This window comes from Trichosurus vulpecula, chromosome 5 (genome assembly GCF_011100635.1).
Source record: "Trichosurus vulpecula isolate mTriVul1 chromosome 5, mTriVul1.pri, whole genome shotgun sequence".
NCBI classification, from domain to species: domain Eukaryota; kingdom Metazoa; phylum Chordata; class Mammalia; order Diprotodontia; family Phalangeridae; genus Trichosurus; species Trichosurus vulpecula.
Window position 1 is genome coordinate 211,768,142 of NC_050577.1, and position 18,557 is coordinate 211,786,698.

Below are 18,557 nucleotides of genomic sequence, written 5' to 3' on the forward strand. Positions count from 1 at the left end.
AGGCAACACCATCCTCCCAGTCCCTCAGGCTCACAAATTTGGGCTCATCCTCAGCTTCTCACTATTTCTCACTGCCCTACACCCTGACTCATGTCGACTCTGTTGCCAAAGTCTGTTGATTTTACCTTTGCACTTTCTCTTCAGATACTGCCTCCACCCTGGCACAGGCCCTCATTAACCTATCCCTCCCCCCCTCCAAATTGGTAAACTCCAATACTCCCTATCACCTTCAGAGCAAATACAAAATCCTCCTTTTGTGTTCAAAACCCATCCTAACTCAATGCACCTCTCACTCTTTCTAGTCTTCTTGTGCCCTACTCCCTGCCATCTACTCTTTGAACCAGTGATATTGGTCTCCTTGCCCTTTCTTGAATAAGACATGCCATTTCTTAACTCTAGGTTGGCTATCCTCAAAGCCTGGAATTCTCTCTCTCAACTCTGCCTACTGGCTTCCCTGGTTTCCTTCCTATCTTTAATCTATAAAAAGCCTTTTCCAACACTCCTTAATCATAGTGCCTTCTCTCTTTTATTTTCTATTTTGTTCATAGCTTTTTTGTAGGTATTTGTTTGGTTATTGTTGCTCAACAGATTGTGGCTTCCTCAGCATGTCTCCTACATCCAGCTTGCCTCCCTAGTTATTTTTGAGCTGTTTCCTTGGGAGAACCTCTCTTGTTTTTGAGAGGAGATGACCTCATCTGACTTCCAGAAAAGGGCTCATTCGGTGTTGCTTATTTTCTAGCATTTCTTTTTTTTTTTTGAGGGGGGAAGGTAGAGCAATTGGGGTTAAGTGACTTGCCCAAGGTCACATGGCTAATGTGTCAAGTGTCTGAGGCCGAATTTGAACTCAGGTCCTCCTGACTCCAGGGCTGGTTCTCTACTCACTGTACCACCTAGCTGCCATTTCTAATCTGTTTAAAATCTCCAATTTATGCTTGCTGTTTGCTTGGATATATGGGTTTAATCATTATTCCATATTTGTGATGGTATTTAGTGTAACCAGTATTTGATGGGAAAGGGACAAGTTGATGTGTGTAAGCTTAGGCTTACTCTTTCCCCTTAAGCTAAGGGTTAGTAACCAGGGAAGCAGTTTTGGTTTTGAACCTGACTCATACCCCTAGACCAGAAATATTTAAGATGGCAGGTAGACATAATTATTTTCTAATGCTTCCTTCCGAGATAGTTGAGGGGAAAAACTCCTTTAAGGGTAAAATTGTAGTTTCCTTTGGAGAAGGATAGGCCAGATCCCAGAGATATCTGTCCATGCTACCTCTGCACATGAACTGTATTTTAGATAACTCTTACATCCTTTTCATTATTTTGATTATTGTGTAAATTATTCTCCCAGTTCTATATCCTTTGCTCTGTATCTGTTCATACAGATGTATGGTCAATTTAGGTATAGGCAGAGAATTTAAGTCTTAGAGAGGAAGTGGGATACTTTTTGTGTTATCAGGGAAGAAGATTAGGTGATAATGCTGAGTTTTGAGGAATGGAGGATATGGGGGTATAACAGTTCATGTTGAATGACATCAAAACAAAATACCAAGAATAATGAGATTTTTGGCTAATATATAGAACTACTATTAGAACAAAATGTAAGACTCATTTCTTATTTTCTGAAAGGATTTAAAAAAATTGCAGTAAAATACATTCCTTCTTCTTTTAAATAGAGGAAGCTAAAGCTGGGACATTTTTGAAGAAACTGATTAGACTTTATGGATATTTGAAAATTGTTCACATAGGTATTTAGTAATAAACAGGCAATGGCAGAATCCAAAGAGATGTGACTTTGTAATGATTTTATAGTCGTAAGTGTGACTCAAATTCCAAAGCATCATCTTTCTGGTAGTCATTTATTCATATAATTAATTTATTTATGTTTTATATAAGTAAATACATAGTAAATTCTACCCCTTTTTCCCCAAATTCTGCCATTCATCTTTCAAAAAAATTCTTTGGGGAACTTAAATAAAGAACATTTCTAAATACAACTAGGTCACTGACTTTCTTTAATTTTTAGAAAACTTTTGTTTAAAATTAGATTTGAGAAGTGCTTAAGTTGACATATGAAATGTGTAGAAAGCTTTAACTTTTTAGTAGCTATATATAGTAAGTATTAAGCTTCAGCACTCTGATGCAGTGGCATCATGACAATATTTAGCAATTTAGTTTTCTTATTACTGAATGCAACTGGTTAGGTTGCATTTAGGTATGGTTGTAGAAAGGCAATGGTTTTAGAAACAAAGTTGGATTTTTATTACTCTATTAAAATAAATTTAGAAACATGATATTTCTAAATTATTTTTTGGTTTCCTATGAAAGTAAACTTTGTAATCCTGGTTTTAAGGTGTAAAACTGGTTAGTTACATGTTTCACTATATTCAAAATTCCAAGGGTAATTTTAACAGCAATTAAACTGTGTTTTAAGACTTTTATATCTCATTGATATGTACAATGATAAATCAATTTCAATCACTAAGTTCTTCCTCATCACTGAAATATGCACTTTTCTTTATCCTTGGGCGTCTTGAATCATCTGATGTTGAAGGTTCCCCTGCACTGGGTTTCCATCTTTGTTGGTCTTCTTCAATTTTGGCTTGCTATATAATGGATTTAAGAAAAAAAGGTTAGATATTACTTCTTTTATACTGAGAATAACCAAAACTTACAATAGTATTTTTATTATGCAAAATTATCTTTGCATACTTTTTAATGAAAGTCAGTGTAATGCAATGGATAATGCAGCGGACAGACAGTCATGAGACTTGGGTTGTAATCCTAGCTCCAACACTAATAAGATGTATATAATCACAGGCAAGACACTGAATCTTTCAAAGCCTGTTTCCTCATCTGTGGAATGAGAGTGACAATACTTGTACTAAGACTGTTGTGAGGAAATTGCTTTGCAAGCGTTTACACATTATATAAATGCCAAATGTCAGTACTGGTCAAATGACTGGAAAAAAGAATTTGACTTATGCTTTTTTCATTAAATAACCCGAGCTACAGTATCATAAAAAATAATGACTTTTTTTTATTCAAATAAGGAAATTATATCCACTATTTTCAAAGGTATTTCTTTTGTACTCACCATAGATGAGTATACAACTTTTCCATCTTTTTTGGTAGAGTTCTTTCAGGAAACAATGATGTGGGCAAATGAAGATTTTTCTTCTGTCATGTGGTAATTAAAATCAATTTCATTTTGCCTCCGTAGTATAAGCGGAGGCAAGACTATGAAAAACATTGTGGGACACTGGTCTAGAAGAACATTGGGAATGCTACTCTAACTCATTATATCCATCTGTCTTGACAGAAAATTTTTTTCCCAGTTTATGTGGAAGAGTGGAAAGGTGGAGAGAGAAGTAGTGATAAGGAGAGGCTCCTGTGACTCTTGCATGCCTATAAGTGGTTTCTGGCAGTATGCAAAAAGTAGTGAGTTGCTAATTGCAGGAAGATGGAAGCTTATACTAACCTGGAAAGCTATGGCTTGGCTAAGGCTATCAAGAGCAGGGTCTTCTCCTTCATCTTCACTTTCTTCCACTTCTTCACTGAAATATACACATATACATACACATGCACACATGTGTATTTATTACATATATTATACACATGTATATATTATATATAGATATCTCTCTGTATATATATTTCTATATCTTCCTCTCTCTCAAATCAGAACATTTCTGACCCATAGTAGGTATATGTTAGGCAATGTAATATCTTATTCTCAGAGTAGAATGATATACATACATTTCTTCTTCCAGTTCAATAATTTTCTTTCTTTTTTTCTTTTCTTTCTTTTTTGGTGGTTCACGTTCTCCAAGCACATTTTTAGGACAAGCATAACTTAGGTGACCTGTTTCCTTTGTTATGTTTTTATTATTTGAGGAAAAAAAAAAGACATTAAAAGTATTGCATTGGTGAGCAGGAATTTTTTTTTTTTTGTGGTTTTTAAGAACAATGTGTTGTTGGGATTTAAAAAAAAATACAGAAGCCACGTCAGAACAAGCACAAGATTACTACGACACCAGTAATATACCTTATCTCTTCATTAAAAAAGCAAAATAAAACAAAAACTAAAAACTGGAATGACAGAGCTTAAATTTTCTTTTCATATTATATGAAACTTTTTCTACAAATCAAAGATTTTTCAAATTGGAATGGACCTCAGTAACCAATTAGTCCAATCCAAAGAAGGAGGGGAAAAGGAATCCCTACTATAATATACTGGACAAGTAGTCATCAAGATTTTAGTTGAAGACCTCTAATGAGGCAGAACCCACAGCTAAGGCAACCCATGCTACTTCTAGATAGCTCGTTTAGGAAACTTTCCTAACACAAAGCCTTTATTTGCTTCTTTGCAACTTCTGCACATTGCCTTTAGTTCTGCTCTCTGGGACCAAACAGAAAAAGTTCAAACACTTGAACATAGCCATCACACCTCCTTTGAGTTTTCTCTTCCATTGGCTTAGAATCTCTATTTCCTTAAACTGAACTCCATATGGCATGGACTCAAAGACCTTCAACATCTTGGTCACCTTCTTCTTGTTACTTTCCGGCTTATCAATATCAATTATTATTAAGTAAAATGCATAATACTCCAGATGTGGACTGATTAGGGATGAATATAGGAAAACTATCATCTGTTTATTCTGTAATGCGATGCCTCTTTCAATATTACAGCCCCAAATTTAATTAGCTTCCTTTGGCTACCTCATTATATAGCTAAATCATATCAAGCTGATAGATTAATAATTGTCAGATCTTTCTCATAACAAACTGCTGTCCAACTATGCCTTCTCCATCTTTCATTTGTTGATTTTTTGAACCCAATGGCATGCAAAACTTTATTTCTACTGAATTTCATTTTATTAAATTAATCCCAAACTCTAGCTATTCAAGATCTTTTTGGATACTGACTCTTTCACAGTGTTAGCTATCCTCATTTTTGTGTCTTCCACAGATGAGTATAACATCTGTGTCTTTACCTGAATCACTGATAAAATTAAAAAAAAATTTTTTTTAAAAAGAAAAGAGCCAAGAGCAGATCCCTGGAATACTCCATTGGAGACCAAATTGATATTGAATAATCATTTGATAGTCATTAATGAGTATTCTTTGAGTCCAATCATTCAAACAATAGTAAATTTATGTAAATGTGTCACTGCCTAGTCCACACTCTCCAGCTTTTCAACAGGAATAGTATATTTTATTAAATACTTTACTAAAATCTAAAGTATGTATACAAAATTTCCTTCATCTACAATTTGAATAAGACTGTTAAATTACTTTACATATTAATTTACAAATTTTAAACACTAAAAAAAGTTTCTTGCCTCATAAGGAACTTAAATTTCAAGATTCAGAGACTGAAATTCTCCAATAGATCTGTGATCTCATTGATGTCGGTACTCTAATGATGCATAATGCATTATAGCTATGCCTGAATATGCCATGTGATTCTTGAAACTCTACTATGTTAAAAATAACTCAAATGTAAATGGATACAAAACAACCTGTCAGCAGTCTGAAATTATTGTGACATTTTGTTATATGAATATATAATCACAAAACAAAACCATCTCAATAAAGGAACACTTCGTTGTCTTTGAGTTATTTCAGTCATGTCTGACTCTCCATGATACTGTTTCAGGTTTTCTCGGCAAAGATATTGGAGTGGTTTGCCACTTCCTTCTCCAGCTCATTTTCCAGATGAGGAAACTAAGGCATACAGGGTTAAGTGATTTGCCCAGGGTCACACAACTAGTAAGTATCTGAGGCCAGATTTGAACTTAGGTCTTAGATCTCAGATTTGACTCCTGGTCTGGCACTCTGTCCACTGCCCTAAGCACCTAGCTGCCCTAAGAAACAGTTAGCAGTTCTATAACATTTAAGTTAGTTATGGGAGAAATATTAAAAACTACCACTGAGAAATCAAATTCTACGGTCCTCTTTTGAATACTGCTTACTTTTTCTGAAACAAAATTTGGCTCCTTCTAATAATTAAAGTAGACCAGATTCTACTTACTTCAGTTTTTCAAGGATCTGTGGTTTTACTGTGATTCATCTGTAATTTCACCAAGGTATATGGCACTGAATGCTTTGTAAGCTGCTGATTGAAAACGTCTATCATTTCACAGACAAATCTCAGGTGATAAGTCTTTGAACTTAGGCTGGCCCTCAGATGACAGAGAGACCACTGTAAAGTCCATACACTGAAAGTTTTCATAGCACAGTCATTAGTTGGACTTTGCTAGCATTTCTTTGAGAATACAGGGTTACTTCAACACTTTCTGATGAGGTAGGTACCAGGCCCTCGCCTTTAGTAGAGATGATAGTATAACTTGCAATTACTATTTTAAATATTTTTCCTTAAATCAAAAAAGGTTAAATTGTGATATAGACTATCCTAACTTACTACATTCCATACTTCATTATTACATTTTATAGTTGAGCTTGTGTTTGTTGATATGTCCCTCATAACATAAAAGGTGAAAACTTAAACTTATCTGGGATGCAAAGATTACAAATACACAGAACAATTAGAGAAACACTGATACTAATTTAGCCAATAAGCTCTATGACAAAAAGAATTATCTAAAAGCATGGTGCTGTTTATAGACCTTGAATTATGGGGTTTTAAAAAATTGGTGAAAAAGAGATATATTTACAGGTTTCAGAACCTGAAGTAATACCACTCCCAAATGCCTAAGGCCTATTCTTGCATCCACTTCTACTGATGATAAAACTGGAGCAGGGAAAGAGAGGATGTATCACAGAAATTTATTTTCTATACCATTTCAGTTATACTCAGTCATTTCCTTTATTCCTAATTTCAGTTACACCTATGGATACTTCGATTGAATCTATTATATAGTCATCTGGTTAAAACAAGAAGGGAATGAGGCCTTAAGGGTCCATTAAACCATACTTGAGAACAAGGGCTGTTTTTTGCTTTTCTTTGTCTCCCTACTGCTTAGTACAGTGCCTGGCACAAAGCAGTTGCTTAAATTCTTTTCGACAAGCTTGCTGTTGTTTGTTGACTTATGAACTATATGAAATTTTGTTCTGTGGTCCCAATATACTTTTCTTAATTTCATGAAACTGCTTTGCAAATGTTTAGAGTTGGTTACAATGAGAACTAGGGAAGTAAACATGTATGACTTGGAAAAAAAAAACAATATCAGAAAAACAAAACATATAACCTAGTTACAGAAGGTAGTTTGAGACAGTATAATTTAATTTTATGCTGCATTTTGGAGGATTCTTAGTACATGAAGAATAATGATACAGCCACCGAAAACATATCTCTATTAGATAAAATATTCTGCAATTTTTCTGTAAATTACTTCTGTAAGAAGTAATTTGAACTCCACCAAGTCCTACTCCTATGCCTCTTTATGGAACTGAGGTGACCTAGCTAGTCAGAGATCACAAGCACTAGTAGGTTCTACCATTCTAGAAAGGTTTCAAGTATGATCTGAGAAAGAGATTGTGTCTTCAGTGTGCGGATTAACCTAGAGAAGGTCATAATCAGTAGGCTGGCCACTCAAAGATGATTTCTTTAGCTATGGAAACTCATGGGGAAAAAAAAAAAAAGAAAAACATATATGGTCCCAGTCCTTCTGCTCTGTAGAGGCAATGGGAAAGTGCTAAAAAAAAGGGTGCTTGGGAATCACAGTTTCAAGACCATTAAACAAATCTTAATCTGATTTTTGGTATTCTAAATGTAAGAACCTTGTTTAAAGGCCAATGCATGGACAAACTACTGGAGGAACTGATTTATATTAATTTTAACTTTATTGCTATAAATCAAATCAGAAGAAACAGAGAGGCACAGAAATTGGTAGACATACACAGAATCTAAGAAAAACTCTGTAAATGAAATGAACATATTCTTTGATATTGGGTGACCTCACTGTAAAAATAGCAATAGATAAAGAATGGTAAGAAATATATATATATATATAATGTATGTATACATACATAAATGTGCATCAGAAATAAGGAGTGAGAGAGGACAAAAACTTGTAAACAATACAGAAAACACACCTATACATCATGAATACTTTTCTCAGGAAAAGAATAGGAAGGTTTTGGTCATGGCAAACACTGAATGACCACCAAAAATAAAAAAAGCTTATATGTTTATAGGTAGGAAATTGACTCAATACAATCAGACTATTAATGTCAAAAGTAAAGATCAAAATTAGTGCAAAGTTAGATGAAAGAATAAAAATCAGAAAAAGATATGGCATATATATGTTATATATGTATATATGTATACATATATATGGCAACTCAATCCTGAAGAGTCAAACAACTTATTGATAGTTTAAAATATGGGCAATGGATGAAAAAAGAGGACATAGAACAATTATGATATTTATTTATTTATTATGATATATTATTTATTTTTAATTAATTTTTAGTTTCCAACATTCACTTCCAGAAGATTTTGAATATAATACTTTTATATGGAAGTTTAAGTGATAATCAATTGCTAAATTAAGGAAACCTTTAAAATCTAAAATACTGCCTTAGTCAGCAAACACAAGTTATGTGCCAAACCAAAAATCTTATGAACTAGGATCTCCAAAGACATTATGAATAGAAACACCCCATAAGACAGGGGAAAGCAGTAGAGGGGAAAAAAATTTTAAAGAAAGTTTGGCAAGAGATCCAGCAAAGCAGATTCACCTTAAAGACATAACAGAGAAGGAAAATAGAAAAGATCTGCAAAGATTTTTATAACAAATTTTTCACCATCAAGGAGAGTGAAGCTACTATGCTTGGATTCTAATATCACAGTGCTGCATATCTTACAGAAGTGTTACATAAAAGTGAACAAATACGGAAAAAGAAGTATACATTGTAGACATGATGGGGTAACATAATAGTGAGGTTGAGAGACTGATTCACATGGTATCTCACATGAAGGAGAATAAAATACTAAAGACACGGAAAAATCTCAGATCTAATTAACAAAATTAATAAAAAGGAGATGGAGAAATCCACAACTACTAACCTATAATTCTTTCTTTGTATCTACATAAAGTTTTTATGAGAATCATTTAAACACATACTGAAAGCATCCTTGAAAAGGATATACTTAAAGATCAGGAATAATTTTGCAACAGTAGACCACTATTTACCATCATACAACTGACTGAAAAATATAAAGAATACAAGATCCTTCTATATCTTATTCACTGACTCCAAAAAAGAGCACACTTGATTTAGCAGAGCACAACACTACTGGTGTCTCCTATCCACATATCTAAATTATTCAAAGGGCTGATAGGTGGAACAGTGGATAGAGTGTTGGGCTTGGAGTCAAGAAGACTCATCTTCATGAGCTCAAATCTGGCTTCAGACATTTAACCTGTAAAATGAGCTGGAGAAGGAAATGGCAAGCCACTCTCACTATCTTTGCCAAGAAAACCCCAAATGGGTCACAAAGAGTCAGACATAACTGAAAATGACTGAACAGCAAATTATTCAAAATTTCTTGGGTGATGACGTTGGTTGACAACTCTCCTTCACAAAATATCAAGAGAGGCAAGGAATGGGAAGACCTTTCTAGCTACTCCCCTACTGTCATAGAGGAAACATAGTGCTAAGTCCAAGGCGAAAAGGGATTCCTTGTGAATAGTGGGGTCCTTTATTTGTTTCTGTCTGCAGATAAAATGGTCCTAGTTACATCAAATCCTAGAATGCTGCAGAGTCTCATGAAAGAGTTCTGTATTCATTCAGAAGAGTGTGGCTTAACCATCTACAAAAGGAAAAGCAATGAGGAATGCCTATGCTCCAGATTATGGACTGCAGTTAGGAGAACAAGCTTTATCGCTTGTCCATCAGTTTATATATCTGAGACAGTCAATACAAATGGACAATGAGTTGAGGAAATCATATTTAAACAGAGGAGAAGGTTGTATTTCTTTCAGGAAACTATAAAGCTTCTTTAATTGTCCCAAATTTTTTCTTGAAACAAAGTCTTCTCTTTTTAATACCTACCAGTCTTGCAGAATGTTTGCAAGTCATGGGAAGGTATAATCTCTAAAGAATCAAAAATGGGCATCACAGAGAGTACAATAGAGTCATATGGTAGGTGTGAATAGGCAGAAACATTTAACAAATCAGAAACTATTTAACTACTAAACTATTTCTCAGCAAGTAAAAAACTATTTAACTATTTAAACTATTATTTAAGAAATAAGAAACTTTAAAGAAGAGGATGTTATCAGGGAATGGTTTTAGGGGAGAAGAAGAAGGATTGGTCAAGGATAAGTATGATTATTCTTGCAATTTCAGGAGAAATTGAGGAAGGCCCCCACCCTCATAGGTAAATCCACTGTGGCAAACTTATGGGAGAATATGCACAAAAATTGCAGAGGACAAGAAGGAACAGATGGGTTGTGAAATGCATTATTGGAAAGAATATATAAACTGATGAGTTCATAGATCCACTTGAACACCCAAGTAATTTTTCATTTTATATTTACTCAAACCTTGACTATGTAGTCCAAGTTAAAGGAAATTAACTTGATAACTGGCATATATTACAGAACTGAAAATCCGGGAAAAGAAAAAATTACATCTGAACACGGTAAATTCCTCTCAGGGTTGCTTTAAATACTCAGACTCTTCACATACATACTCCTTACATCATAGTTTTGTGAACCAGAGTACTAGAAAACTACCATTAATGAAAGATGGATGTAAAACATGCTGAATAATGTAAAGAAAATTTTGTAAAGTTTTTTACTTACTCCACATTCATAACACCTAGATTTATCAAAGTAGTTGCGTCTTCGGATGAACTCAGCAGCTCTTCCATTGTCAATAGCAATGCTTGCTTTTATCACTCTTCCAAATAACTAAACCAAGGGGGAAAATAAAACAAAATGTAAATTTTACAAATCAGAGAATTCCATTTTTTCCCCAAACCTCCAATGTGATTTCTTTAAAAGTTAATTTTAGTTACTTCAAAATAGGGATGCCTGTTTACCTGAAGTAAGTGCTACTAAGCAATGGGCCTCCTACCTTCACTCTCTTTTTAGTTCTCTTTTTATTTTGGAAAGGTGAAGGCCAATGAAGCTCTGTAGCTTTCTCATTTCTTACATATTTTCCCAATCAACCTACTGAATTCTTTTGAACTTTATTTTCATCTTTTATCCCCCTTTATTCTTTGAGTGGGTGGTCAGACAGGCAAGGTCTTTATGCTGCCTAACTGACTGGCCTACCTGCTTATTGTTTAGTGTCCTCGAACAGTTTTGTGCTGATTCTTTATCCAAAAACAAAATAAATGCAACACCTTTACTCTTCCTGGTATCTTTGTCTTTCATAATAGTAACTCTGAAAAGAAATATAAAAAAGTATTGAGAAACCAAAATAAGTATAAGCAAATACTTGGGAGGTGCAAATAAAATGAGTATGTTCAAATACAAATACTTTCTAGTGCACAAAGGGAATTATTTCAGTAAATCAGTTATTTCTAAGTTATGGATAATTTAGAAGGAGAGCAAAGAAAATATAGTGTTAATTTAATAAAAGTATTTTAACTGCTATACTTCATCAAACTTAAATGTGTTTAAGAATGGCATAAATTGGAGGACAATGGAATTTTTAAGAAAAAGCATAATTCTTTCTTTTCTTTTGTTAGCAAGAAAGGCAATACATCTTTGAAATAAAAAAAAATTACTTAGAATGTCTATTCCTTTGCTTTGTCTGACTAGATTTTAAAAAACTCCCTGATCCTTCTAATGTGTTATGAATGACCTACTAGAACAGAATGATCTGTCCCATTCCCTTTGTTCCTTGGTTCTCTGGCATAATACTAGCAGTTTAGAGCCTGTTGGCATCAACAGGTCAGAGGCTGCCTTTTCTGGCACTGGAGGAGGCTGCTTCCCCTAGCATTGGCATTGGTGCTTCCAGGTTGCAGCCCTTGGCAGGCTCTTGCTCCTGAAGGACTGCGGCCAGGCTGGCTGTTATGGCCTGGGGGGAGGGGGGAGACAGGAGTTTAAGGGTGGGTTCTGATGTAAACTTATGTCACATCCTTGGGGCTGCTAGTGAAGCCTCTCTGACAGTACTGTGGGATGAGGGAAAAGGGTGCTAAGTGAGCTCAGGTCAGCGTGTCAGTTCCCAGATTTTTCTTTAACCTTCTTTTGGATTCTGGATGTCTGAGACCATGGAAACAGCTGAGGCTTCTTTATCTTTGGTGCATTATTTCTGTTTTGAAGAGGTCTGAGAGGTTGTGGGGACTGGAGAAAATGTCTACTCTAACATCTTGTCACTCACCTTTCAGCTTATTGTGAAAGAATAATTATGTAAGAAATATTTTATCTTTTTGTAAGCTTCCTTTGATTTCCTAGTAAATGTGATGCTTTAGAAGCTAAGATTAATTTCCCACTGTTACTTATTTTGCAAAGAATTATATTAAGATACATATTATTGATATATACATATATTCATACATAAGAGAAAACATTCTTAACTAATTATTCATTCAAAATAAGATGAAAGGTTTGTTACACACGTTCTTAGTTAAATATAGCAGCTTTGATGGAAACCACTCTTAACTTGATCCTTCCTAGTCAAGGGAATGATGCTGAGAATCTGGGAAAATTTTTCTTTGATATCTTTGTTCTTTGGAATAACTAATTTCTTTATAAATATACACTCATATGAAGACTCTTCAAGGAACTTATTTTCTAATCCATTTTATAACTGTATTTCTTTATGTAAGTAATGGTTAGCAGGAGTGACAGAATATTGGTGAAAAAAATAAAAGATACCCTATACATTCAAGTTGCATCTGGTTAAATATTTTATTTTCCCAATTTGACTCAATGATTATTTATTACAATCTGGAAGTATTTTATAAATATTCTAGTGATTGTGAAAAACAATGATAACAGGCTTTATAGTTGGATCTCAGGTTTTTTTTAAAATTAAATTAAATTAAAAAAATTATATTTGAGCCATCTTTTATTTATGCATATTGAAGTAACCTGGTATTTTATTTTTCAGGAATATGATATAAAGACACACCTTAGTTTTGCAAGAACAGTTCTAGCCTCTAACTCACTAAACAAACGATTGTAGAAATCTGACACTGTAAGACAAAGGATCAAGTGAAAATTTAATTTTGATTTAAAATCCATAATAAAGGATTACATGAATTAGATACAATTAGTTTTCACATTCTCTTATGATCAAAGGATATACATCCAAGAAAATCTGGCATTTTCCAATTAGAGCTAGAAATCTGGGGGACAGAAAGGGATTTATGCCTTTTTAGGGATTTCTACATAATTAGACTTAAATTTAGCCATTATATCTTCTTATCTATATTTTTATGAAGATTGCAAAGGTCAATTAAGTTTTAGTTTGTTAAATTTCTATGAATGTACTCCCAAGGTATATGGTGTAAGAAAGGAATACACGGTAAAAGTTCAGTTGAAGGTAGGACCTAAAATTGGACTTGATAACTTTCCTTTAATACTCTATACATATCGTATATGTAATATCTCATTACTTTTTTGACTAGAGTGGATTTTAGAAACCAGAGTTTCATATAAAAATACAATAGGGGCAGAATACATAAATTTTCCAGGGTTATGTTTTTTTTTTCCCTTTAATGTGAAGATCATGGCAAAATTATGAGAAACACCTACATCATCTTGTAAAGAGGCACATTAAAGTAGCTATTATCACTGTGTACCTTCTAGATAATCCTGTGGTCTGTTAAGAGCTCAAAATAAATTATATGCTGTAGGTACATGTACTATAATTTTGCTCTTCTGAATACTTACCTCTGACATCTGGTTACTATTACCTGCTGACAAAAATTAAGTTAAACAGAACAGAAAAAGTTCTGTACATTCAAATCGGATGCATGACTATAAAAAACTGTAAAAAATAAGGCATTTCCTAAATCTATAAATTTTATAAATATAAAGCAATCTATTAACTGGGAGACTTCATTGAAAGTTGCTTCTGCATGTCAACAGGAAAACTACATGTTCAGAAAATGACCATGATCCCTATGTTTCTACTGAACCGAAAAGATATGGTTATATTTAATAATATTTTAATATTAAGTATAATTTATTAACACTTCTGTTGTTATTAACAAGTATTAAGTATAATTTACTAACACCTCTGTACCAATAAAATACAAGTCCTGTAGTTCAACAAATGCTTATGGAACACATCTGCTTGAAAGTTAGACCCTTGTTTCAAACTCAACATTATCTAAAACAGGGCTGTCCAACCATAGGTTTTTATTGAAACAACAGACAATATATTTTGATTTGCCATTTTAGTGAAAGCTCTGCGGTAGCTCAGTTTCATTTACTAAAGCATTTATGTAAATTTCTATGCTTGTAGGCGGGCTGCATAAATCGCAACAGCCCACGGGCTGCATTTTGGACAGCATGATCTAAAATAAATTTAGCACCACTTCCCCCAAACTGCAACATTTTTCAGTTAATTGTAAGAGGGTAAATATGTAGTCCATTGCTGAAAACAGCTTGTGAAGGCCTGTTGTTTACTCACTAATAGCCTCATCAGGGATGCCCTTGATTCATGTCTAAATGACTGTCATAAAGATTTTTTTTATATATGAGAAGGTAGTCATATACATTTAGTGTTTTCTCTCTCAGTATTAATAAGGTTTGAGTTTTTTCCCATGCTTTTGTGTCTTCCCCACCTTCAGATACTTGTCCCTTAATGATATCACAATTTTGTTGCCTTTAGCATGTATCTCTTCTAGATATATCAGGTTCAATCTGGCTATTTCTCCCCTCTTTATTCTCTTTATTGCCATTTCAATCTCCTCCATAAGCACATTCTGACTGATTTTTAGGGTTCACCACATCTAGTCTTTTTGATGGAGCAAATTAGTCTGTCATAAAGCTTTTAATAGATCTTTCCAATTTTTCTTATCTTGAATCCTCTTCTCATCCCCCTCCCCCTGGAAACAGAAAGAATGATGGTTTATGATTGGGCCAAACGTTTCTAAGAATTTCCTTTATTTCCTCTTCATCCATTGTGGATGAAAAAAGAGCTTATAAGTTTCAGAGAAGAAATACAAACTTAGCTCTTTTTTTCAATTCAACAATTATTTATTAAGAACACATTAAGTATAATGTGTAAAAGCCCTGTGGTAGGTGCTAGAGATATAAAAACAAAAGCCTTGCCTTCAAGAAGCTCACATTCTAGTATAAAGTTAGAAGAAAAATATGAAGAATCCTGCTTCTATCACTTTAATTCCTGGGCAAGCCATTTAAGTTTGTACAGCCTCAGTTTCTTATTTTGATAAATGGAGAGAATAATGTTCTACCTACCTCACAAAGTTCTTCTGAAGCTAAGATTTAATAACCTATTTAAAATGCCTTTTAAGTTATGTGATCCTGACTGTGATTCCTTGGAACCTGTTTCTTTTTTTCTGTCTGTTTGCAGTATTACCCTTTTGACCTACAAACTCTGAATTTTGGCTAAGATATTCCTGCTTGGTTTCATTGGAGCTTCTTTTAGGAGGTGACTAAACATGTTGATTCTATTTTTACTTTACTCTCTGGTTCCAATGCATCTAAGTAATTTAATTTTATAATTCCTTGATATATAGCGTACAGGTTTTTTATTCAGTCATACTTGGTTTTGTGATTTTAAAATTGTCTGTCTTCAAACTGTCTTCCAAGTCTCTGGAAATGTCAGTCTCTGATGGATTTTTCCGGCTTGCCCCAGGAAGCTCATTATTTGAATAACCTCATCATCATGTAAGATCTCATCAGCCTTGGTACTTTCTCACTACCTTCTACCTCTCTGACTGTAGGGTGCGGCCATAAATTCCACCTCTGTTTAAGGAGAGATATCAGCTCAGACATCTCATTTCCCACTTGCCTGCACTACCCTGGGTCTTCTCTGACTTCTTCACCATGCCTTTGAATTGAGTACCTCTCTCCTACCCCCAAGTTTGCAGCATCATTTTGTGTTTTGTCTTCCTCCATTAGATTAGAAGCTACTTGAGGGCAGCCCTGTTTCCCTCCTTTGGTCCTGAACGAACCTGACCATGATCTTAGACCTTCTGGAAGGACTTGATCTGAGGCCCTCTGCCCCAGCCCTTGGCCATTCAGGTACTCAGTGGCACTGTTTCCTGCTGTGGTTTCATCCTTTATGGTAAAGAGAATTTTTTTAATCTATTTGTTGGTTCTCCCTTTTAATTTCATTCTTAATTAATTCTTAATTAATCATCAGAATGATTTTCTTTAGTTGAATCTCTTGCCATGTTTTTAACAAACTGATTTTATCTTATGCTTCTCTGTCTTTTGAGGAGATGCTGCTTGTAACTTTTTCCATAATTCTTCTATCTAAGATTTTAGAAACAAATTTTTATTCTAAACCAGTGTTGCCTTTAGCTGCCACATCTCAGCTTGGCATGTTTATTAAGAGATTGTAACTAGGATTTTAGAGGCCCTTTTTGGACCTGTTTATCAAGACAACCGACTTACACCTATTACATTTTCATGTGAAATTATAATTAGCATTGATATTCTTTCTTTTATCTATTTCCTATTTTGGGGGTGTATAATAAGTGCGGTTATATAAGTCAAGTTGGCATTGTTTAAATTGAATACCATATCTTTTTCTGATTTTTATTATTTTTTCTAGCTTTGCACTAATTTTGATCTTTGCTTTAACAAGGTAAGGTGACAGCCTGTCTGTACCCAGAGATCTAACTCAGGAATGAATTCCACATCAGTGATAATCATTTATTGCTTGTTAAAATAATCTATTTTATTCTTAGTAATGGCATTCAATGTTGGCATGTCTTCTGATTCTTTCTTTGACACTTCACAACGTGAAGATTTTGGATGATCTACAAGTCTTTGGCCTCTCTCATTCCTCACTCCTAACCCACGTTTTCCAATATTTTTTCCAAAATCTTCACTTATTTCCACTTTGTACTGAAGTCATATTCATGCCATGTGGAGAATTACTGAGTTATGAGAATTTTTCTTTAAACTCTGCAACATGTATTGGTATATAACCTGTAATTTCTTTGATCAACTGCTCTGGAACATAAATTTGGATTTAGAAAAGTAACTAAGGTGTTCATTTTCAATCAATTAATCAACAAAGATTTACGAAGTACCTACTATTTATCAGAAACTACGTTAGGTGCTTGTTGCAACAATTCAGCTAGCAGCTGCTGTGGTGGGGGAAGACCAACACAAGCCCAACAACAAGGATGCTGCCAGCACAGGTTCTTTTGATCTGCTTTACTAAGGAAAGCAGTGTTAGGGGGTTAATAATCTTATTTGGATCCAACATACAAACATCATTCTCTTAGTTCAGGGGAAAAAGCCAGCACCTTGAACTTCAGAGCAAACAGAAACAAATTACAAACATAAATTATAAATAGACCAAATACAATTCATAGTTACCAAGAAACCATTAACATCTGGGTGAGCCGGGAGGCTCTTAAGAGTGCTGCCCAGAGTCCCCTGCCTCTAGGAGTGAGAGGCTCAAGCAAATAGCTCTGTTCTCTCTTTTTATACACTCTTTAGCCATCATCAAATGTCATCTGAGCAACCAGAACTCAGGCTCCTACTATTGGCTCTTGTCTTAGCAACTCCCCTTAGGACCTTGAGGGCTTTATGCCCACATAGGCTTAGCACTTAGTAGATGGGGGTTTGGGCCTGGGGCTTTGCACCTAGTAAGGCTCAATCAGAGACACAATTTATCATTCTAAAACAGTAAAAAAGTCCCAACTTAATTGATGTTCCAGTGCTGCAGATACAAACTAAAAAATGAAATAGTCAGTACCCTAGAGATGTTTATGTTCTACTGAGGGGAAAAAATGTGCACATATAAGTACATATGATGCAATTACAAAGTAATTGGGAGGGGCACTAGCATGTAGGTAGTATTCAAGATGAGTTTGGAAGGATACTAGGGATTCTTAGAGGTAGAGGTAAGGAGTACATTCCAAGCAAAGAAGACAGCCAGGACAAATGTACAGACTAGAGATGAAGTGTCATATGTGAAGACCAGTAAACAGGTTGGTTTGGCTAAATTAAAGTATTTATGAAGGCTTGTAATATGTAATAATGCTGGGGATGTAGGCTGTGGACAAGTTGTGAAGAGCTTTAAAAGCCAAATCAAAAACTTTATATTTGATCCTAATAGTAATAGGGAGCTACTGGGTAGGTGAGTGACATAGACTATTCAGAAACTCACCCTGGTCTCTTTATGGAGAAGAGAATAGAGAAGAGAGAAACAAATTAGGAGGTTATTTATTGCATTAATCCAAGAAAGAGGTAATGAGGGCCTGAACTAGGGCAGGGACTATGTGAGTAGAGAGAAGTGGACAGATTTGAGAGATTCTATAGAATTAGAATGAATATAGCTTAAAAATGTATTGGTTGAGAGCGAGTGAGGAGTTGAGAATGACACTAATGTTTTGAACCCGGATGACAGGAAGGATAGTAATGGAGAGATATAGGGAAGTTCAGGAAACAGGCTTAAGTGGGAACATAATGAGT

General features: G+C 34.5%; 1 protein-coding gene across 3 annotated transcripts in view; it reads right to left on the reverse strand.

The window, feature by feature from the left end:
• Positions 1 to 1,690: 1,690 nt before the first annotated feature.
• The window catches only part of ZCRB1 (zinc finger CCHC-type and RNA binding motif containing 1), a 43,183-nt gene continuing 26,316 nt past the window's right edge, over positions 1,691 to 18,557 (reverse strand). For 2 of the 3 annotated variants that reach the window (XM_036758925.1, XM_036758927.1), the window contains 5 exons: positions 11,250 to 11,361; positions 10,776 to 10,883; positions 3,754 to 3,866; positions 3,476 to 3,551; positions 1,691 to 2,600 (listed from right to left, as the gene is read on the reverse strand). In XM_036758925.1, coding sequence (XP_036614820.1) covers positions 2,469 to 2,600; positions 3,476 to 3,551; positions 3,754 to 3,866; positions 10,776 to 10,883; positions 11,250 to 11,361 — 541 coding nt within the window. In that variant the 3' untranslated portion in view covers positions 1,691 to 2,468. Of the gene's footprint in view, positions 2,601 to 3,475; positions 3,552 to 3,753; positions 3,867 to 10,775; positions 10,884 to 11,249; positions 11,362 to 13,056; positions 13,121 to 18,557 lie in introns of all 3 variants that reach the window. The other variant, XM_036758926.1, reaches the window with a different exon arrangement.